Genomic DNA, 24,093 nt, shown 5'->3' with positions numbered 1-24,093 from the left:
CAGAGAGCGAAGGAGGTTTTCTCCTTCAATTAACTCTGTAAGTCGGACTTTGGAGCGGCAACTTCACAAAAATAAATCAAGCTGACAATAGTTTCATCATCTGTGTCATGTCTTAACTTCTGACATCTGGGGACAAAGGTGAGTTTTTTTATCGGTTAGTACTTCCACGAGTGGGAGGTTTTTCATTCTATAATTAGTAACATCAAAAAAGGACGATGCTATCTCATCACCAACATCCTCTAGAATATTTTATAATAACAAACTGGCTGGGACGCCAAACAGTCCCATGCAACTAATATCTAAAACTTTTTTTTTCATTACATTTCTCAGGCATGAGGATCTAAATCATGTTGGAAAAAAATAAAAATATAAGAACATCTAAAGGTCGTATAAGGAGTTATTGACAGGAGAAGAAATGGAAGCCTGACGAGATATTTCAAGGTAAACTGCTTCATTGTAGAAAAATAGCGCGACTAAATGCAGGCAGGGATTATTCACCTTTGATCTATGACCTAAAATAAATATAGAACTAAAAACCTCAGCAGACATGAACATAGCTGAGTTGAGGTTTGAGTTGGAATTTCTGTTTGAAAAACTGAGAATAGGTTTTGGTATCCGTCAATGAAATATATGGGAAGGGTACTGGTGCTTAAGAATAATTGGCAGCACCAAACAACACATCATGTGAAAAATCCCTTGTATTTACGCAACTCTTTTTTACAGCTGGAGTTTCTGGGAACACAAAAAGAAGTAACGTGCCAAAGAAATGTCACAGTGTTCAACATCTTTTTTAATAAATTCTCACGAAATTAGGACATTTGATATGATTGATCCTAGAACAATTTCTGTAGCAGGATGCTTTTGGGTTTCAAATAATAAATCTCTGTGTGAGCATGTGTGTGTTTTTTATGTGTTAGATACATTTTTTCACATCAGTCTTTGTGCATAGGGATCATTTTCTTTAATATCATATAACTAGCCACAGAATTTTTGGGGTTGGTCATACTTTCATCTTGTAAACTCTGCTCAGCTCAGTTTGCCACTTAAAATTTATGAAACAGGGTCCAAGAAGAAGAAATACGTTTCCAAATTTCAACTTTCTTGGTACGAGAGCGTCCTTTCTTTTTATTTATTTATCTATTTTTTTAACAATTGTAATGCACTAGTCTCCTCCCTTCTCCTCCAACACAGTTCACCACTCATAGAGACTGCTGTTTGGATTTTCAGGGATATACACTCATCAACCTACAGAAAGACCACTTTTTTTTATTCTAACTCTCGTCCAGCATGTCATTTTTTCTCCCACTTATTTATACTTATTGTTATCAGATAAGCTTTTTTTCCCTCGATAGTTTCAGACCTTTTGAGCTCTAAAAGCATTAACCCAGAGTTTCTGGGCTTATTATGAGCGAACGAGTTACATTTACGAACGCTCCAGCTCCACTTCTGGGCATCAAACTCAACAACACATTTTTTTGGAGTTTTGGATTGCAGTCTGATTTTATTTTCTTACATTATTATCTTTTCACAAAGCTCATTCTTCTTCAAGCATGTTAGTATTTACTGTCTCACTTGTTCGTCCACTGCTGCTTTTTGAAGGGTCACACACACACACACACTCTCTCTCTCACACTTTTGGTGATGTAAATCTTAGATGTTGAATACTGATTTCTTTTTTGTACGTTTTTTTTTTTTTTAAACTAAGACTATTTAAGAATAATACAGTAGATTATGATATAATATAATATATAGAAACACGTATACCCCTGGCAAAGCACTAAAAACCTTATTAAGAGCTCAAGACATCTTGCCTATCGAACTGTATTCCTGTTATTGTTACTGTAAAGCACAAGATAAAACAGAACCGTTTTATTCCCGAAGAACATACACAAGAATAAAATACAAAAACAGACTAATAGCAAAAAGAAAGTACAATAAGTATATGCTACAGTCAGTTCTGAGTAAAATAAAAAAATAAAAATAAAATAAAATAAGGAAAAATGTGTAAACTACAATAAAATAAATGTGATAAATGTTTCACCAGCCTGTGTTAGAAAAAAAATCTGTCTGAATGACGACTAAACAACACCAGGACGAAGAAAATGTTAAAACATGCACAGAAACATCTGGAGAACAGCTCAGCTAAACCTGTGTTTGTGTGTCTGTGTGTGTGTGTGTGTGTGTGTGTGTGTGTGTGTGTGTGTACTATGGACATGTTGTGGGGACATAAGTCACTAACAAAGTCACAAAGTCAGCGGATTGCTGCCTGCGCAAATATACATGTCTGCAAAAATGAAATAATTTGATTCAACAGATGTCAAGGTCAAAATGGGAGAAAACCTGATCAATTCGATCTCACAAACTCGACAACAACTGCCTCAACAACCAAGTCAAGGACAAGTTTCAGTTTGAGATCGCCAAGGAGCCGCGATACAACAAAGACGGTGATGTAGCTTTTTATGTCTTATGTTGGTCACAGAGACCAGAGATTTTGGGGTTGGGGGGGGATTTATTCAGCCTCACTCACGTAAATGACCAAATCCGAATGTGATATGTGTGATGCTGACACGTGTATCAACATTTCCGCAAATGTAGGACTGAAGATGTGGACCAAAATGGAGCACATCGCCACAAATAATTTGCAACAGACTCGATGTGCATAGTTGTCACAGGGAAAAATAGCGTGCAGTTTTTTTGTGTAATGCACATTTTCGCATTGCGCTTGTGAGAAACGTTCATACATTTGTTTCACTTTTCCAGCGAGAATATACCAATTATTTAACACTAACTTCGAGTTACACGTAGTTGTTTCGGAACTATGACAGAGCACCTTAAAGGACAATCTCAGAAAAAAAGTAGGAAATCGCCAACACAACGGGAAGAGTCCAGGTCTGGGGGAGTTTAAGGGAAAGGAGGTTTCCAGAGAAGGACATCACAGTAACGCTGTCTCAAAATAACCAAACATCACTGGGCGATGTAACAGGTAAAAGGGATATTAAGTTGTCAGCCTTAGGTAACAGAAATAACACCAACTAGAAACAGCACCTCATAGGAGGGTCTGGTTCACATTTATCTGTCCATCCTCTGCATAAATTGACCTTTCCCATCCCCCAACCCACTGACACGCTGGTCCCGCCTCTAGTGCAAACCTCCCGGTATGTCTTCATTACTAGCAGCAGGGCAAGGTACAGCTACTTAAGCAGGGATAAAAGAAGACACAGAGAAGAGGGGGATAAAAGGGGATCTGGAAAAAGAAAGAAACAAATACAGACAGAGACGGACAGAGACTTTGAGAGAGAAGACGTGAAACAGAGCAAAAAAAGAAGAAACTTTGAGGATAAAAAAACAACAAAATTAGGGGTCAAGTGGAGAAAAAAGGGAGAAGGAAGAAGAAAAAACTGAAAAAAAAACTGAAAAAAGTTGAGATTTGTTGACCAAAGAGGCAGAAAAATCAAGACGCGTTTCAAGAAAGCAAAAGGCTGACGGGGGGACGGAGAAAGAAGAGCGGCACATCACTGAAACAAGAGAAACTGAGAAAGTGGCACACTGACAGACGGCTGGTCCAGGATCCACAGGTAAGGTGAACGCAAATTATGATCCGATATTGTCATGGTCAGATTTGGGAAATCTGTTCAGCGGCGTAAATGCAGGTTGAGGAGAGTTAAACCCATAGACATCCAAGGCTCAAACTCTCACCGCATGTATGACAAAAAGAAATCCTTTAACGGTCCCCATGCAGAAATCTTATATGTGAGGGGAATTTAGTGTAAATCATCCTGTATGAGCCACAGATTTCTTTTCGAGTTGCGCCAGCTGCTTTGAAAGGATTCCCCCAGCTGTGGCCTGTAAAGCGTGATGAAGAAACTATACATGACATGGTTGAAGTAAAAATCTGGACACGATGATGAAAACCAAATTGGTCCGCGATTAGCTGAAATATAGCGGCTTTGTTCAACCCAGCGTTTGGGCTGATGTTTCAACGCGTTCATGCTCATTCAGTGACAAACAGCCGGAAGGACAGTGTGGTTGTAAATAATGACAGGCACCGTGACAGTTCACATCAGAATCCTCTGCTGCTAAGGACCAGTTGAAGTAACGGATTTCTTCATGGTTATTAATACGTATTTGCCGTATGTACAACATGTGCAGTAACACTGTGAGGAAACGCGAGCGTGTTTCTCCTCATTCTGTTCGAGGCAAAGCACCAACGCTGTCAGGGCTCCATCTATCGACTATCTCTGCCCGTCATCAGTTATCTTCAGGAGTCAGTGTAAACAGCTTTTTTTTTTTTTTTAATTATTAAATGAAGAGGAAAAAGGCTTGTGTGCTCATTAAAAGTCATTCTAAAAAGCTGTCAGCAGAGTTTAAGGAGCGTGAACAGTGTGTTGTTAGTTTAATACCGATAGCAGAATTCTGACGTCTGAAGCTGCGCTGCGTTTACCTGCCATCATTCATTACAGCTTACAGTCATAGCACAATATAACCTCCATTTGTAATATTTATGATTTAATGATGTATTAAAGGTGTACTTTTTATGTCACAAATTGATTAAATGATGAAGAGCTTTATATATTATATTTATTAAAAAAACAGTATGAAAGTAAACAAAAACATGTCTTATTTCCAATTAAAGATTAAATGAAGCTTCATGAGTGAAATCATCTTTTTTGTGCAATGTCAGGTGCAATATTCTACCTGTTCTAGCATTTATTTCTACGGTTAACATTATGCACATTGTTGTTATAGTGTAGCACTGGGCACTTAAATCTCTATTTCTAGCAGGAATTATATCTTTACCTGTACATACATATATAGTGATTTCACAAATAGTTTTGCTGTTATTTTATATCACTGACCCTTATTCATGATTGTCTTCTCCATTTACATCTTATTTAAATTTCTCTACGGTGTGATATTCTGTTCTGGAAGGGGCAAGTAGACGCTTGCTGGTGGGGCTGGGAGGGTGTTGTATTTGCATGAATGCATACAGTTACTAATCACCTGTTAAAAAAAATGTAGCCAGTGGGGTAATTGTATAAGTATCATCAATATCAAAGTAATCTAACTTGATGCCTGTTACTTGTAGATTGTGTCAGTACGTAAACATAAGAACATAAATATCAGTAAGATGATTTTGATTCAATCTTATTTATGAATGAGTCTTAAGCAATAAGTGATGTGATGCTGAGTGATGCTGAGTGAGAGGAGATGTCATGTGTGCCCATGCGCGTGGTCACACACTAGTATATAATCAATTTTATAAAATTGTAATCCTGTCGTTAATCAGCGTTTTGCTAAATGCATCTGTACTCACATTACGTACATTTTTCTTCTGTTACTTTAACAGAAGTTACCTTTTTCATATCCCGATTACGTTTTCCTGTTATATGTACTCCATTACTCCTCACGCCTGCTCATCAGTTCAGATATCATAATCTAAAATGAATTGCGTACAAAAAAATAGGCTTTAAATAGGTTTAATGTCATGCCTTGTTGTTATAAGTCATATAAATATGTACCCATGATTATATCTAATAATGGCAATAGAGGGATTAAGGATTTAGCTGTAAAACATCAGTGTTCTGAAGTAGTAACTGTAACAGACATCATCAAAATGACTCCTTTCAATTCAGTCAGTTACATCAACAAGTTCATGGCTGATTGAATCACAAAGCTGTGACTCCCAGGCTCTACCAGCTACTGACAAACAGGCTATGAACAAACTCAAATGAACAAAACATGCCTGAGATCCAACTCCAGCATTCTGATACAAAAAATACGACTTCTACGATTTTGAAATTGACGTCTAATGAGGGAGACCGAGAGGATCCGAAGACCCTGAGATAGACATGATCTTCCTCTGACCCTTTGATAATTTTGTCCAGATGTGAAACACTTTCTCACCCCAGTGTCTTACTCTGTCTGCTGTAGAACATCAATAACGGTCTGTCATTTTAAGACACTTCGGGCTTTTTTCCATGATCACTTTTAACACCCTGGAAATAAACCTCAACCTAAACCGTTAAATCAGCGGTTTTTATTTGGTTATAGTCTTGTTACTGTGGTGGATTTGTTCTGCAGTCAGTCTGTAACAACATTCTTACAGTGGAGCTGTTTTATGTCTTGGCGGCTGTGGTGTTAGGTGTAATACCCGCACAGACACACACACACACACACACTTCCCACCTTCTGACTTTGTGTGTGTGTGTGTGTCCATCTGTGTTTGAGCTCCATACCAGCATAAGAACATTGAATTTCTATGTTTTATCTTATTAGTGTACTTACAATATAACTGTTTATTATCGAATAAACACAATATTTCAAGTTTTTGTCTAATTTGACACAAAGTACGGCCGACTAGGTGTCTGTAGTGTGATTAGGGTAAAACTGCATTAGTTCATGGTCTAAAAGAGGACATATATCTAGTTTTTGTCTAATATGATACAAAGTTTTGCTTCTTATATCGCATAAGTGCACTTAGGGGTGTACATATTTGTTTATTGACTTAAGGGAAGATTATTCAATCTAGTTTTTGTCTAATTTGATAGATATTATGGTTTATAACGTCTTATAAGTGCATTGAGGGTATAAATGCATTTATAGTCTAACAAGGAACATACTATTTTCTCTAATTTGATGGTAGGTATGACTTTGTATGTCTTGTAAGTGCTGTAAAAGTTTATTACACGGCTCTTCTTAATGCTGTAGTGTGCTCCATTCACTTGAATGGGCCTTCCCAACGTTCAGCGGTCAGTTATTTTATGTGACCGCTGCTAAGCATATTTGACCGTCATCAAGGAAAGTGGCCTTTTTGCCTCTGATTCACGTATTTGGTATCACTCCGCGTTCTTGAATCTTTGCTCCGTAAGTAGTCCGGTCACTTATCACCTCAGCGTATTTGGTCACTAAGCGACGTCAGCTGATATGTAGTCTACTACGTATCAAAAAATGTACTCCCAGGCCACTAGTATGGATGAGTTTCACATTAACTTTAGTACTTTTGGAAAAATACGGTGAAAAGCAAAAGGCTGAGTTGTTGTCATCAGTCAAGAAAAGAAAAAGAGATGATGCAGTGAAACGGCGTCAGTTTGGCGAACTATATTTCACTGCTGAAAAACACTATGAACGGTAACGAATAAATTGTAAAAAGACACACTGTGTGAGTTTTTTTTTTTTTTCGTGTTGGCAAGTAGCTGTGTAATAAGAGGCATGATGTATAGAACAGCGGTCATTATCTGGAAAATAAGTCCCGACAGGACGAAACAGACCCGGTCCGGTTTGTCCTGTCGGGGCTTAATGACCGCCGTTCTATACATTATTCCTTACATAACTGTTTACCATATGATTAAGAAGACATATCTCGTTTTTGTTTAATTTGATTAATGTTTTGCTTGTTAGGTCTTAAAGTGCATAAAAATCTTGTTTTCCAGGTGTGGAAAAGTAATGGAAATTACTCAAATCCAATGTAAAGTTTTGGAAAAATCATGGAAGTATGTTGTGTTTAGTGAAATTAAGAGTAATCTTCACTGGATAACCTTCCATGTAATTCAACAGTATTTATTTTTCTGCAGCTCCGTCGAACATCGATGTGTGCCGACGTTTCTGCTACTATCAAGAACGCTTTGTCCCGTTTTTAATGTAGATACATTGGGAATACGAGAAAAAAGAAGCTCCACAAAGTTCGATGAAAGATATTGTCTATAAAATCAAATATAAAAAGTATTTACTTCTAGCAGCTCTTCAAACACTGGCCTTGATCTGTTTGTTGCTCACAGAGAGAATAGATAATGAGACATATTTTATCCCCATGAACCTTCCAGCTGTTGTCTAATGAGTGACTGTATTGTCTTGTGGCGCGCTGTCGTGTGCTATGGTATGACAGGAATGGAATACCTTATATATCAGATTTCTTTGTGAAGTGAAACTCCTTCTTGTTCTATTTTTAATATTCTGCCCAGCTCGGAGCCTCCCTGTTGAGCGTGTTTGAGAACCTGTCATGTGAGAGATAAAATGCCAACAGTGTGTCTGAGACGCTGGCTTTTATTTGCTGGATGATTGGAAGGAATAAAAATTTCTACCATTTACCTCAACAAAAAGATGATGTATAGTTTTTTTTTTTCCAACAAGGAAAACTGAAGAAGGAACCTGCGTTTTCAAAGACATTTCTGATTAGAATAATTCATGTGTACCTGTCGAACCACAAACAGATGAAAGCGGTGTGCAGTATTGAGACCCAGATGTCAGACGTGACACAGACGTTAAAAACTACCATCCGGTTGACTCATCCTCCTCCATACCTCCTTCTCTTTTCCTCGCCTCACTGACAACAATGATTACTGATGGAAGAAAAGGAGGGGCTGCGTCACACATTGTATTATCCAGGGTTTGACCCTTGACCTCCTCTCCAGGGGTTTCTGGGATCGTAAAGTGGGCGATGGGGAATATGATTTTTTTTTTTGGTTTCTAAGGAGTTATATATATAGCCTCAGTGTATTCACTGAGTAGCCTTAAAACATACACTGTAGCATTTATAGCCTTAGCTAATTGGCAATGTTCTTGTTCCTTGAAAAACAAAAAATAGCATAAATACTGAACAATGAAACAAAAGAACAGAAAATACAAATTACAATTACTGAATTATAAAAGCATATCAACTCTCAGTGAAACCACACTGAACCATTTGGATACAGAGTGATTATTCAATCACAAGAAAGGAAAGACAGCACTATACAAGTGGTTTCCTGGGTTGTAAGCTTTTAGTGATGGACGTTCAAAATGTTAAGGCCGGGCTGAGCAGACAAAAGTGGTTCACAGTCTAGTCTGAGTCCCAGGTGGTCAGTATTTCTGAACTGGGAAGGCAACAAAATAACTGACTATTTTTATGCAAAACTGTTCAATTCCATCTTGATCACATAATATATATATAATATACGATGGAAAACAAAAAAAATTACTCAAATTGTCACTGGTTTACAATGCAAGAGTGTCCAATCTAAACATATGAAAACATCTCTATCGAAGACTCAAACTGCCTCTCTGAATGTATTTTGAGTTGGTTAGATTATAAATAAAGTTGTCTGTTTCTCCTTCTGGACATCATTTCTTTGACGACTGTAGAAAAATGTGGGAATCATTTTCCAAAGCAGAGCTTAGACACACTCATACCGTACATTATTATCTAATGTGTGCTTGTTTTGTTCCAAATATTAAATGAAAGTATTAAAACTCAAATCTCCATCAATGAATATTTAATCGTGTGCTGTTTGACTTTATAGGGGTCGGGGTTACACACCAATAGAGACTCTGCAGCTGTAATAAACCACACTTAGTTCCTTGTTCTGGTTTTTACGACACACTGTCTGTAATTCTCACCGCTCTCATCAACCTGTGTCCTGCAGCAGTCGGCTGATATACACACCGTGCTGACAAAAAGCTTGACAAAAGCTTTGTACTGAGCCATATTTCATTGAAAATATGATTGTTTGGAACAAGCCGAACAGATGGCTCAACGGCAGAAAAGTCTATTACGTTGCAGGAGGGATTTATAAAGTTTCTATTGACTTCTCGCAATTTATTTGCATTTAGATGTGAAACTGTTGTTGGAAAGCGCTCTAAACGCTGTAAATCCAAGCAGCTCTGCTGTCCTCCAGAAAGAATCAAGATATAAACTGTTTACAAACCTCTGCAAAACCGCAGGAGGTGAGTGTTGATACTCAAAATACAAGGACAAAAAATAGCTTTGTTTTGAGTCAGGCTATCATATTTTGAGAGACAATGATGATGCTGGCTTTGTGTTAGAGCCACAAAGACTGTAGACAGCTGTGAGGTGAAGGAGAAGTGAGAATATAAACACTCCTATGAGTTTTTTAGCAAACAACAACACACAAAATTTATTTGCATTGTATTTTCATCCTTTTGAAAATCTGCTAAGAACAGAGGCGCCGAATCTTTTATCCAAAACTGAAACTTAAATATGAGCCAAGGGCCAAATGTAAACATCTTTTGTATTGTACTGTAAGGATGCTAAATGATGCTAGGATCCAACGATCCCTTAATTCACTGTCTTACAGTCATGTCTCCACCACGTTTCAAAATGGCAAAATTCTGCTCTTGTCTCTCTTTTAAATAATAATTGTAAAAAAAAAAAAGAAATGTCCTGACGTCTGACCATCTTTGTCCCACGGGCCCAACTTATGGCAGCCCTGTTTTGTAACATTATAGTATAATTTGAGTCTCATTTTAGTCTCATTTCTTTAAATAAAAACATAAATAAATCTACTGTTTGCTCATACAAAGTAGTACTTTTAGTCAGCATAAAACCTGAAAGGCGAATTCCTCTAGTTATAATTGAAGACAACTCGGAGAAACCCTCATCTGGATTTCAGCAGCTCAACTCAGAGAGGAGTCACTGTTGGCTTAACTGCGCAAATCAAACCCTATACCTATATGTATTTGTAAAGCATTTACATTTACACTCAGACTGTTGTCAATGCAAAATGCCATAATTGTCTTGTATCAGGAGACAGGGTTGTTTCTTACAACATCCAAGTTTTGTTTAAAAAACTGGTGTGAAAATGGCTGCTTTAAATAAATGTATATAGTTTAAATGCTAACATTTAGCAAAGCTTCTTAAGTTCCGTTTCATGAGCAGATTTTCGTTTGTTCCTTTGATAAACAGAGTTTATTTGGATGAAAAGTTGCAGGTCTTCTGTCATTTTCCTGCTGTTTCTTATTCTTTTGTTAAAAACAGATAATGGAAAAAAAGAAAAGAAAGCTGGCCTGTGTGTGTGTGTGCGTGCATGCATATATGTGTGTGTGTGTGTGTGTGTGTGTGTGTGTGTGTGTGTGTGTGTGTGTGAGAAAGTGGAGCCAGCAACCACTGCAACAGAGAGGACACATTTAAAAAGTAACCCCCACATTTATTACTAATGTCCACGGGGATGGAAATTACTGCAAAATTATTTCAAAACGAGAACCAGACTGTCGGGGCGCTCTGATGTTATTCTTCCCCCTGTTCCGCCAGTTTCCTAGTCGTGTTTCTTTAGAAAATATGAGTGAGTGTGTGGGTGGGTGGGTGTTCAGACAGAGAAAGTCTAAAGATCCTCAGATTGATGTCCGCCGTGTGCAGGTCAGATATTTTGTCTTGGTTTAGCCTCTTAGATAAAAGAACTGGTCTGTTCTCATTTACCTTATAAATTACCAAAAAAGCAACTTTTATTACACCCAATTCCTTTTATTAGCATAATTACCGTATATATAACGGGATGAAAATTGGCGTTTGATGGTGAGACACATTTGTTGAAACTAATACCATGTGTGTATCTGTTCTGCTGCCAGGGTCTGTATTCACCTACTTTCTTCTCTGTAATCTAATAAAAGCGCATCTAATCTAATCAAAGTATGCACCAATGGAGCACAGCTGCAATCATCTGTAAATCCACAGCACATGACCGGGCCTAATGATTACCAGTTCACAAATAATCAGATCATTTAGTCATTGGCGTAAACACTTCACACTGCTCAGAGGAGAAAGAAATAAGTTTAACAATGCCTCCAAACCACACGCTCTAGTTAATGTGCCATGAAAGTTGTACATATTCTAAATGAGCTTAACCATATTTATTTTGAGATTTTATTAGAATTATACCATTCAATGTTTTGCCAGAGTTTTTTGTGGGACTCGTATGAGTCTGTGCGCACAGATTAACATGTACACACATCTAATCCTGCAGCATAAAGGTTTCCATTAAACTGTTTGTAATACAGTGTGTGTGTACATCGGTTAATTAACACAAACATCACACAATGCACGAAACAGAAAGGTCAAGAGGTCAAATGAGGAGCTGGTGATTGTTGAACAGTTACGCCTAATGCAGTCTTTTATAGCAACTTTCCAAATGTGAGGGACGAGATGTTTTCATATTAGTTTTGAAAGGAAAGATTTTACGCTAATTTTCAATTTCACAGTTTTAGTGGATTCACTACTTGAGCAGGTTTCCAAGTTTTCTCATACTGTCCAGTGCAGCAGCTCTGTTTGACAGAGGTCTAATCAGCTCTGACAGCGCTGTCAGGAGCCTGACAGAGATGCTTCACGGTGGATAGATTTTTAAACTGCACTGTGGAGAAAACGCTTTTATTTTCTGTGACTCTGTGGAAATCTGATGTTTTGACGTGACAGATAACGAAGAAAGGCGTTAAAACGTGCGTCTGCAAGTAAAGCATACTGATGTAGGCTGATAAAGAAGTTTAGAGGAGCTGAACTTCAAACAGAGACAACTTGCTGAATCTTTGATTAGCAGCAAAATCCGATTCAACTGATAAAATCTTGAGTCGGGTAGGGTCAGACTTTTCCAGTAAACTGCTGATAAACTAATTTAAAAACGTGATACTTTGGCTCTGATTCAACATCTTCTAACACAATGTCCCGTCTACAACATTATCTATACACCAGATTATTCTTGACAGTGGACCAGCTAGTTTATTCACAAGTTTGTATCTTTGATTGTTGAAATCTGTGTGTCAAGGATTGCAAGGATTTGAGCAGAGCATATCATGTCACAATGGTGGAGCTATATGCTTGTAAGCGAATTACTAGGGCTGTTTGTAGTTTTGGACGATTAAATAAAAATAAAATCGATTTTCTCTTTAATTTACTCTGCCGCCGCTCCCCACGGGCTCCTGTAATTCATAGTGCCTTCGACATGCAGCAAGCCAAGAGCTCGTTCCCGTCTCATCAGTAGCTCAGTTTTGTGGCGTCGGACCTCGAACAAACCATGGTCCACTGCAAAGTTTGTTTAAAAGCTGTTGCAACTAAAGGCGGCGGACCGATCCATTTCTTTCAGCATCTCAAAGCAGACACATGTATCACAGTGGGACACTTGTTGTTCACTACTAGAAGACAGCAGCAGCCCACAAACACCCGCTATAAAGCAGCCAATATTAGAGGAATCATTTAATAATTGTATCCCATATAAGAAAGGGGCCCGGCGGACAGTCACGTTGCATATCACTAAAGATACGGTGCCCGTATTTACAGTGGAAAAACCGGAGGGTGATCCACACGCTGAAAATGTTTGACCCCAGGTTTGTGCTACGAAGCCGCAATGGGGAATGTCTCAAGCCAGAGGAAGCAGACAGGCTCGTCTTCCTGCCCAAAAATGTGTAAAATAGACAGCAAGCACACACCTCATGTCCTGTACATCTATCAGCATGTCATGTTTACTATGCAATGAAGATGCACTCTTGGCAATGGCAGGGCAAATCTGTTTAAAATAAAAGCATTAAAATACATGCAATGCTTTTAATAATTTCTTTGTAGTCTGAGAAGGAAAAAAAGAATCGATTAAAATCGTAAATCGAGTTTGGAGTGGAAAAATCGGGATTCAGTTTTTAGGCCATATCACCCAGCCCCATAAGTTAATAAGTATTTCAGTACAGATTTGTTGTTCACAACTCTTAGCCCCAAATTATTTAGCATTCATGGCCCAGCCATTAAAGAATCAACCAGGAAAAAAGTCTACAAATTCTGGAAGTCTTTTGAAAAATCAGCATCACCACAAATCAAGAGAAGATGAAGCAGCAGCTTGCTTTTCCACACAAAAAGTTACATGCACTCCACCACCTACACTAGCTGTTGTAGTTGTTTTTGGAAAAAAAAACTAACAGTGGTATAACTGTTCCCAACCTGTTTCCACGTATTGCTGTTTAACCTGCAGACTAAGCAGTCATAAGTTTTCTTTTTTATAAAGGCCTTTATTTTTTGTTTAGAGTATTTATTATAATTGACAAGGTCTCATTTCACAGCGTTTATTTTAAAAGAGCAAAATGCTATAAGAAAGCCAAATTATGTGTCTCTTTTCTGTATCAAAATGAGTTGGGGATATTTATTGGGATATGCAATAAAAGTCAGATGAAATGTGTAGCATTATTTGGGGCAAATTCAGATATGGCACAGAATAAACAATCAAGTGAAGCAATAAAATATGCCAATGTTCCAGGCCTGCTGAGAGGCACAAAACTAATGGCCAGAAAACTGAAGTGTGGTACCTCATTTCCAGTCTCAGATGAAGAAGCAGGTGACCGGCAGGCAGGTGCGGTCCCTGCTGCTTTAGCCAGTCCCTCGTCTCCACGACAAACAAAATGGCGCCAATCCGGCGACAGCCTCATCCCTCATACTGTTCGTGATTTGATTCAGTTGTGTCCGCTGGAAGCAGTCTTGTCAAATCTTCAGGGTGTCCACTTCAGAAACGATGAACTACAACCTTTAGCGGTTGCTGAGTTAGCTACACGGAGGCTAGGAGTCCATTCACTTTGCTAGCGAACACTAACAACCAACGGCAGGCTAACGAGCTAGCATAAACGGGTGAAGCTATAACTGTGTGACAACACTTCCGAGTGGAAATTATCTTTAGCTGCTCACGGAAAATGTGTAGCGTGATTATTGTGACACAGACTGAAGAGTAAAAAGTCTGAGACATCAACTAAAACTGCAAACTATTTGTTTACATCAACTTCCGGGGACATTCTCTGTCAAGCGACCAAACGTAGCCCGGGCTCGTACTTCCGGTTCTGGCACGTTCGTCAATCACTCACCTCAACCAATGAACGATCAGTATTACCATTCGTCACAGACAAGACTTCCTGTTTCAGCTATAACTTTTTTCAAAATAAATCACACTATCAGATAATGCTTCTGCACCTTTTAAACTGATTTATCAAAGTTTACATCTTTAAATCAACCATGAAATCGCCTTATATCATATTTATGATGTATCTTTTAACCGTTTTAAGATTTTGAACCAGAGGTGGGTAAAACAAAAAGTTGATTCACACCCCTATTTTAAACTTGTGATGGAACATTCTAGTTTTCTAGTCTGTTTTTAATACATTCATATACATTTATTTTCAATATATGGGAATTTTTTTCACCTGGTTACAAGTACATGTTTTTCCCCATTAACATCAAGTGAAAAAAAAATTTGCTTTCCACACAGTCAATTTGAAAGGAAATCTGTCAAGTGCATGAATTCGGTCTCATGTCATGAGGACCTCATGTCTGTTGAATATCAAACCAAAAGGCATTTATTTTTAATTTAATCATCACCAGTGAATTTAAACATCATAAAGATGTCTTAAATACCAGAATGATAGCTGGTGATATGTGTTCCATCGTCAAAATCAACATTTCTTGATTATTTTTTTGTCAGTTTGGGACATGAAATTCAAGTTCATCATCGATGTATGGTTTTAAAATGTTGCAAAATCATTATCTGAAATTGAAGAGTCAACAAGTGCTGTATAAACTAAGATGCAGCAGTAATAACCTTCGCCTTTCAACATCCATGAAGAGACTATCTTCCCCTAAATATCATCAACCTTTGGGTGAAAACATGTCACAGTACAGTGACACTGCAGCATTTCCAAAGATGAGTGTGAACTTGCAGGAGCTCTCCATTCAGCACCACAGAACCACTATGCCACAGGTCCAGAGACTCAGTGACTGCAGTGTTTTTCAGAGAAACACTTTGTCCAGCATAGAACTTTTTTATTTTTATTTTTCTGACCCTGCAGCTGTCTTACTGGGAATAACAAGCGCCACAGTCTTTCTGGCACACAGTTGCTGCTTTTACACAGACCTGAGAGTCATGTTAGGTGACAGAGTGTTTTCTGATGTCTGTCTGAATCCTCTCCTGGCTTTCTTGCTCGTGGCACGCTGCACTCTTGTGTCTCCTTTCAAGTTTCACAACAGGCTGCATTGAAATATCGACTTTTCAAAGTGATATTTAAATGTTTCTCTACAATCTCATGCACTCTTTTCCGAGTTTATCATCATCTGTTTTTTTTCATGCAGGTCTGATCACACAGTGCTTCTGTATGCACTGTGCAGTATAGCTTGTTTCAGTTGTTCAGTGCATTATTATTGAATCAGCCGTGTGAATGTTGGATTAATATATTTACACAGATCAGATTTCCACAGGACTGAGAGGGCTGATCATTTTCAGAGCAGTGGTGATGATGACTCCTCTGTTCTTGTGGGACATTTTGCTTCTTTTTTTTGTGCAAATGTTGGCTTTTATACAGTTATATTAAAAAGTGAACGTATCATTGTACAGTACGGCCATTTCTACAAGTTTAGTATTACATTTGCATGAAATCTATATCAGCTGCTTTCATATTGATAGATAGACAGGATGGGGATGGTGTTACAGCTGATGAGCCAAAATCCACTGTTCAAGACCACTGGGGGGGAAACAACCGCTATTTTTTTTTACTTTTCTGAACCCTAACAAGTGTTACTTAATGTAACCTAACCTAACTTAATGTAACCAGTATATTTCAGGGAGACACGATTAAGAGAATCAAAACAAGAAAGGGGAATTGAAGTAAGATCTGACTTAATGTGAGCAGAGGGAAACAACTTTGGCACTCGGATCCCAGCAGGAAGTAGGTCAGCATGATAAGCAGTCCAAAATAAAGGGTGTAGACAAAATAAAGACTTCCTCCCAGCAGCCTAAACACTGATGGATGTGATGAGGAGTGGAGCTTTTATACAACATTTACACATCAGATTAAAATGAGACTCCTCGCAGTTTTTTGCTATCCTAAGTAATGAAAAAATTTCACCTCTAAATTCGGATTGAGGAGCGACTTCTGATCTGCAGACACCTTGGAATGATTTTGTATTTGCACTGAGGAGATAATGCACAGATATGAATCCTCTCCTCCCTGCAGGGTTTCATAGCCTTCATCTTATATCTGGACAGCAGCGTGTAGAGTGAGGACACTTCTGGCCTCATATTTTGCTCACACATCTGCAAATGTTTTTGTTGCCTGTTAACTGAGTTTTCTGTAATAGTTTCGCCTCTTTAAATCATCCTGCTTTGAAATGGAGCAGTGCACTGAAGGGTGGTTTCCAAGCCCTCACGAGAACCAGTCACTATGATCCTCCGTTGATGCATTAAAGTCGAACCAGACGCTTTGCGGGAGACGTATCAAGGTGGATCGAGGTGCTATTTGACAAATACAATGTGTGTAACATTCTTGCTCAATGCTCCCAGTGCTTTCAAAGGCATTGCACAATGCTTAAAGTGATACTCCACCTAAAATCTTTAACCCCTGTGGGCTTCAGCAGTTACAAAAAAAAGAGTTACCGGTCAGTTTCATGTTAGTTACAACTGATTCTGAAGTTGTCACGGATGAAAAAATGAATCAAAACATTAAATCTCTTAAGTGTCAGTGTTTTCCACCCTTTTCTTGAACTCCATGTCATTGCTGCAACATCTTCCAAATGTTTCAAAATAAAAATTACCTGACTTGTAAAACGTACTCAAACGTCTCACTTGAGTAAAAGATTCTGATATTAAACATATCAAGTAATGATATAATCATAATCATATAATATTTTCTTTAACAAAAAATTACATGCATACATTTACGGACACACTGTACACTCCAGGTTGACTGAATGTTGGCCTGGCTGACTACTGGACCCACAACTTAAAATTTCTCTGATTATCATAATCAACGTTCTTTAAATCAGATTGCCAATAATGGAAATTCATTTTTAAAAGTGCGCTGCTGAGTCTCTGATGCAGCATGAAATCTGCAAAGAAACTACTGACTAAAGTTACCAAACGAATAGTAGCAGTGGACTAAAAGTGACGAGACATTATTTTGTCTACCCAGTGGAAAATCATACAAGACAAGTTCTGCAGCTAAGAAGCCAGGTACCAAAATAAATTCAATTTAGAATCAAAACAGAAAGGAAAAAAGAAAAGAATAAACAAGAGTGACACTATGAAATCACAAACACACGATACAACAATAAAAGCCTGGACGGAGTTTTCTCGTGCTGAACGTGTAGAGAAAAAAAAATATGGACTATGAAGACTGATCAGACTTCAGCAGCAGGAATAAAATAAATAAGTAACAGTGCCTGGGCTGAACCTCTCGCTGGCCTTGGCTGTCCTGACAGCAGCTCAAGAAACACTGTCTGCAGCGCTTCAGCTCCCTGCTCAGTTTCATCATCCTCTGTCAGAAAGACAAACGAATGCACAGAGAGAGAAAGAGAGAGAGAGAGAAATGTAAAACACATGCAAGCCAAGCAAGGTTAGTCCAAAATGTTCCCAACATCTTCCAGCTCTTCCTGGATGATCCTGAGGTGCACGCAAAGGCAGAGGAGGTATACAGTCCGACCGGAGGCACATGCGCCCAGACAATACCCAGGCAACCTCCAGACACTGCTTTCACTGAGTCCTCCGGCTGGAAGAAAAACTCATGACAGCTGCATGTGGTCGTCCAAATCAGAGTTGTAATCACAGACCATCAAAAGAGAAAAATCTGGATTTGTTTTGGGGCAAAAAATGATATGAGAGACTATTGCAGATCTTTTCAACGAGATGAGAAAATTAAAACCCCCTGTATGACCAAAAAGAGACTTTTCACAGGTCACTTTATGATGAGGTCACTTAAAACTATGCATGCTGGGTCTGGAGGTGCAGTTTTTAGTGCCTCACAGCAAGAAGGGGTGTCTGCGTGGGTTATCTCTGGGTACTCTGCCTTCCTCCCACAGACATGAAAGTGAGGTTATTGTCCAGGATGAACCCCGCCATTAGTCCAGAGTCAGCTGGGATCAGCTTCAGGCTCCTTGCAAAGGATAAGTGGAGATGATTGATGTATGTTGGGTTTGGGCCCATCTCAAAAATGGACCCGTGAAAACCTACAGTTTCCCTGATATGAAAGTACACATCATATACTCTAAATGTATTTCTTTGTATTCCCATGAGGAAAATTCAACTTCATACTCTCCCAGAACAAGCCTTTCAACTCTTCGCCTCCATTGTTGTTACTTCTGTTCCAGGGAAAGATGCAGGCCTTCCTGTTGTTTGGCTGTTTCGTGCTCGCCGTGACAGAGTACGTCCTCAGCTCGGCTCACATGGTCCCTGACGAGGGGCTCTCGAGCAACAGGGTCTTTGTTTCTGGTGCTCTGTCTCAAAACCTTGAGATGGGAACACCTCCTGTAGTTATTGTAGGTAAGTTTGCAAGTTTCACTTTATTTGTAGAGTCACATCTCAGCTATTTTCACAGACATATATATATATATATTTTTTTCCACAGTTTAAGTGCTTTCTCAAACCAAACAATGGGCTGTGTTTAATATCAGGGTGTCACATGCTTCTCCACTGACCAGCTCTCACCTCCCCGCTCTATATGCAGATACACATCTACCTCATTAGAACAAACTGAAGATATAAATATCTATGGCCGAATGAGTAAGAAGCCACAAATAGTTAAGAAAATGTTGTAGACAGCATTTCACAAAGTTTAACAGTTTCTCTGATTTCAAAAAGTTTCAAAATTGTGCATTTCTTTAAATGGAGTCTGGTGATTTTCTCTGCTTTCTACAAGGCACTTTTTACAAGGAAAGAAACATTCGTATGTATTGAACTCAAAGTTTATTACTTTTCTGCAATAGGTGATCTGAACCTCTAGAGGGATTTTGATATTCACCTAAAAGAAAAAGATATCAAGCACCACAGAATGTGCCTGCTACATGTAAAATGTGCCAGGTTGATTATCGATAAGTAGTTTGTCGCTTAGCACGTGTTTGTGAGACTCGACACTTTGTCCTCCTTGACAGGCTTGTAGGAGGTTCTCTGGATATCTGGAGGAAATATGGTTAAAAGACAAGATGGTGCAAATGTTCAAATATCGAACAGCTTTGGTTCTCGGTCATTCAATAACTCACAGTGTCATTTCTGACTAAAAACTCAGCTGGAGACGTTTTTTCATGCCGTCACTGCCGGTGAACCTACAGGATTTTCTTCTCGCTCTCTCTAGCACCAGTTAAGATCTGTGTCCTGCCTCCAGCTCATCTAACACTCTTACGCCGGCTACCTTTTGGTTTAAGAATTGACTTTATGATCCAAGTTAATTAACAGAATTTCGTTGCCCCACTCTGCAAAGATCTTCACTCTCTTCCTCACTTGTTGTCCGGATGTTGACACAAAGGTGATCGAGTCTTTGCAGTTAGAGAATAACCTGCCTCAGGAAACCATGGCTGCAAAGTCTTATCTTATCTTTTAAATCACTTTAAAAAAAGCTTTTTGTTGATTTTATTTGCTTCATGACATCCTGTCTTACTCTCCTTGTGTCCTTTGTTTCCAGTTTTTATTGCTTTTAGCTTGTTTTATTGGCTCTTTGTTTTATTCGGTTCTGTAAAGCACTTAGAGACTGTGTTTTTAAAGGGACTACATTAATACAGTTTGTCATCGATTCTCTGCCATTCCAGAAGCATCTTTATTTACTGATGTTCTCTTTCAGAGTTGCCTAAAGCAGAAAAGAAGAACAAGAAACCGAAGAAACAGAAAAAGGTACGACGAAAGACGTTTTGACCCGTGTGTGAAGATGATTTATCAAAAAAAAAGATTACAACTTGTCAAATACGGCAGCTGTCAGTTTTTATATGTGAAGGTTAGACTTTCAAAATAAAGGCTCAGCGGTCAGGTAACAACAAGTCACTGCAGCCGGTTAGTCTTTCAAAATAAAGCATGCTGACAAACAGTTCACATATTAAGACAAATGAGAACCTTTGGACTGTTATTAATGTTGTCAAATAGTTGCGGTTTGGTTAGAGTTAGCAAAAGATCACAGTACAAAGTTAAAATAACTACATTCAGTCTGGTGATGCAAAAGTGGCGTCACTGATGTCACTTGCATTACGTGACGTGGAAGCAGCCACCTTTCAAGGAAATAGTGGTGCAGCATCTCACCAGTTAGCTCAGTTAGCCAGGCAGTTAGCAGTGCAGCCTGGGAGCACTGGGATCCGGGGAGTGTAGTTAGCTGTGTGTGCTGCCGGAGCTAGCTGCTTAGCACGCTAACTTCAGTAGATATCTCTGCAACACAACACATAAACGTCATAATGTCAAAAACACTGTTTCTCCACATTCTGTTAAACGCATTAGTTTTTTGAACACTATCCACTTAAATTCTTATGTGCTGCCTCCGTTAACTTGCTGACTCTGACCAGGCTGTTGTGTGTAACGTGATAGGAGTGAGAACATGCTGACGGATGTTCTGTTTCTTGTGTGACAAAATCATTTTTTAACTCAAAACGTACTGTTTCTAGCGTTGGCCCAGACTCTCAGCTGCTTCTCATGGTCCTGATCATAGACAAGCTTGGAATCATTTGAGTGGACCGTTTAAGCAGTTATTATCTTGTCACACGTACCGTCATCCAGAGCCAAGAAAATAACTCACATACTCAAAACATACCTCCTTTTTATTTTTTTCTTTCACAATCCGGCCGCACCAGAACTTCCACTTCCCACAACACATTGATAATTCATTCTCTTCATCATCACACACACTGCAGCTCATTTTATACCTTCTATCCTTCCCTGATTTATCTTATTTTGCTCGCTGTTCCAGCAGCATGATCTCATGTATTGTGACTTTCTCTCTCTCTTTCCCTCAGAACAAATTTGGTGTGAAGAAGCGCCCTCCTCCTCCCGCTAACTGCATTCCCGTGGGGGGAAGCTGTAAATCTCCAGGCAACGTGTGCTGTGATTTCTGCGCCTTCTGCAAGTGTCGGCTCTTCAGAACTGTGTGTTACTGCCGAATGGGCAACCCTCGCTGCTGAACATCCCACTGCAGCCCGTCACAGCTCTGAGCTATCAGACCAATTAAAAAAAAAACAAACACACAAACAAAACTTCATGCTAAAAGCAAACCGCTCGAAGTGAACACTGAGCGGTGAATCACTTTGAGTCCTCGGTTCGTAACTTTACCCCCAAAATTCACTGCATGAAAGCACTTTATCACAGAGGACTGCACCACAGTGAGCTTTCCTAAAACCTTACAGGGTGTACTGCTTATACTGAAGACCTGCGATGATGATTTATCATACGTTTGTATTTTACTTCGAGCTTCAAGCATGCATTAATTGGATATATGCACAAATAATTCTATATAGTGCTTTATTTTTTACACATTGTTTTACTCAAACTTTAATTAAAATGGGTATCGAATATTTTAAGAAGGGCAGTAAAACTGTTGTAATAACATTGTTATTGCTTTTATTTAGAGCATTTCATGTAATCCCATCATTTAGTCCAGGAAGCACCTTCTCTGCACCTTTTTTTAAATTCATAATATTACCCGTTGATTGAAAAAGACCAAAAATAATGTTTTGTTGCATCTATAAATACTTTATCACTTTATTACTAACAAGTTTTTTGGCTCCTCACTGAGACACACTGAAAATCACTGCCTGCCCCCCCAAAAAAGAGTTTCAACTAACCATTGGATAATTACTGCAGCTATTAATATGTTTCAGCTGGCAGCAAGTTATTAAACCCTCACTGATGCAGAGAGCAGCTTCTCATTTCTTAAACAACCATGTCGGATATATCCTGCAGTCAACATAGGTTAAGAAATGTCCAACGAATTATTAAACTCTGGAAGGATTGTAGTGAACCATCGTCTTCCAGGAGGGAATGTGGTCGAATAAGAAACCTTGAATGATCGAGAACAGAGATCACTGAAACGTTTGGTGAAATCAGATCGTTAAAAAAATCAACAGTGACGGCCGTGTTTAATAGTAAGAGCATCTCCTCACTTACAGTGTGAAGAGAACTCAGTGGAATCGGGACTAAACAGCTGTGCAGCCTGAAGAAAACCACTTAACAGTGAAGCTAATCGGATAAAACTGCTTCAATTTGTTAGGGAGCATAAAATTTGGCCTCTGGAGCGATTAAAAAAAAAAGTTCTTGAGGTCTCAATGAGCCCAGATTCACTCTGTTCCAGAGTGATGGGCCCATCAGGGTAAGAAGAGAGGTGGACTGTAAAAGCCTGTGGGGGCAGTGTGACGATCTGGGGTTGATTCAGTTGGTCAGGTCGAAGTTCAGCTACGTTATGTGTCAGCTGACTACCTGAACATACTGAATGACCAGGTTTTTCACTCAGTGGGTTTTCCTTTTAGTCCCTGATGGCACGGAACATCGGAAATCTTTGGGATGTGCTGGAGAAGACTTTAGGTAGAGGCCCGACTCTCCCATCATCAATACAAGATCTTGGTGAAAGTAAATGTTGTGATGCTGCATAAGTTTAGCAAAACGATGGCCCGGCCAGTGTGTGTCGTACTCAGATCTTAAAGCAGTGACTTTCTTTTTGCCGAGCCGTGTTCACTGCAGGGCAGTTTCGTCCCGAAACAACTGCGACTGCGGTTGTTTGTTAATGTTAATCAAATAAGAGGCGTGTCCACAGCGAGTCTGAAGCATTTTAGTTTGACCTTTTCAGTGATTATGTTTTTGTAACCAGTCCTATAACTCTGTTATCGTCTGTGTTTTGTGACTGAGGAGAAGAAGTCGGATCTCTCAGTTTTAAATCACCGTCTGACTGCAGATACCAAAGAGATTTCCTGGGTCCTTCAGGCTTTAATTCCTGTTAAATCATTTCTATGGTAAAGACAAACATTCATAAAATCTCTTTGGAGAACAATAATGAAGAATATGATGATGATGTTAATGATTTTTATTTTTTTTTTTACATTGGAGTGTCGGCAGGTTGGACTGAAAGGAAAATCTCGCCTGAAAAAGTATGATCCTGAACACACCAGGCTGGACGGACCGCTGACGATGTTTCTGGGCGGGCCGGGGAGCGTTATGTCCCGCGCCACTCGCACTAATTGGATGAGAGAGATCATTATGATTGGCCGTTAAAATGAGCAAATCGGCATATGAGAAGAAAAAATGTAAAAAGTAAAGGAGAGCCTGCTGAACCTGTCGTGTTTCCCCACTTTCACCAATTTAATGCATCTTTTTATCAGACATATTACTGCTTAGAAGTGGTTTTATATTGGTGAAACTGGGGTTGAAAATTAGGCAAATGTTGCTTCTCATAACAGTCTTTTTGCTATCGGATGCCGACTTTGGTCGCCGATGTCGGTTTGGTGTGTTCGGACCACATGAAGGAAAAAGAAATCTCTCCTCCCTCGACGGCTTGTCCAACATGTCAGAGGTAGAATGAGAGGCTGAATGCACTTTTTTTTAACTTGCTTTGGACTGTCTGCCAAATGAATGTAAAGAGTTTAAA

The 24,093-nt window shown here is 39.0% G+C and overlaps 1 protein-coding gene and 1 long non-coding RNA gene across 4 annotated transcripts in view; one reads left to right on the top strand and one right to left on the bottom strand.

The window, feature by feature from the left end:
- The window catches only part of LOC119021909, a 70,320-nt gene extending 55,746 nt beyond the window's left edge, over positions 1 to 14,574 (bottom strand). For all 3 annotated transcript variants that reach the window (XR_005075797.1, XR_005075798.1, XR_005075796.1), the window contains exon 1: positions 14,047 to 14,574. This is a non-coding gene — a long non-coding RNA (uncharacterized LOC119021909). The remainder of the gene's footprint in view (positions 1 to 14,046) is intronic.
- Positions 14,575 to 18,865: 4,291 nt separating this feature from the next.
- On the top strand, positions 18,866 to 21,685 carry asip1 (agouti signaling protein 1). The gene is made up of 3 exons (XM_037101665.1): positions 18,866 to 19,031; positions 20,323 to 20,372; positions 21,476 to 21,685. Exons 1-3 carry the CDS (start codon positions 18,866 to 18,868, stop codon positions 21,638 to 21,640), a joined length of 381 nt encoding a protein of 126 aa, XP_036957560.1. The 3' UTR covers positions 21,641 to 21,685.
- Positions 21,686 to 24,093: the final 2,408 nt, after the last annotated feature.

Source organism: Acanthopagrus latus, chromosome 6 (genome assembly GCF_904848185.1).
Source record: "Acanthopagrus latus isolate v.2019 chromosome 6, fAcaLat1.1, whole genome shotgun sequence".
NCBI classification, from domain to species: Eukaryota; Metazoa; Chordata; class Actinopteri; order Spariformes; family Sparidae; genus Acanthopagrus; species Acanthopagrus latus.
This window is presented reverse-complemented; position numbering and strand designations above follow the sequence as displayed.

What these genes read in the sequence shown, in the direction of transcription:
- asip1 (XM_037101665.1), top strand. Translation starts at nt 18,866, where the DNA reads ATGCAGGCCTTCCTGTTGTTTGGCTGTTTCGTGCTCGCCGTGACAGAG. An exon ending in ACCTCCTGTAGTTATTGTAG is followed by an intron (nt 19,032 to 20,322) that starts GTAAGTTTGCAA and finishes GTTCTCTTTCAG; the next exon opens with AGTTGCCTAAAGCAGAAAAG. An exon ending in AACCGAAGAAACAGAAAAAG is followed by an intron (nt 20,373 to 21,475) that starts GTACGACGAAAG and finishes TCTTTCCCTCAG; the next exon opens with AACAAATTTGGTGTGAAGAA.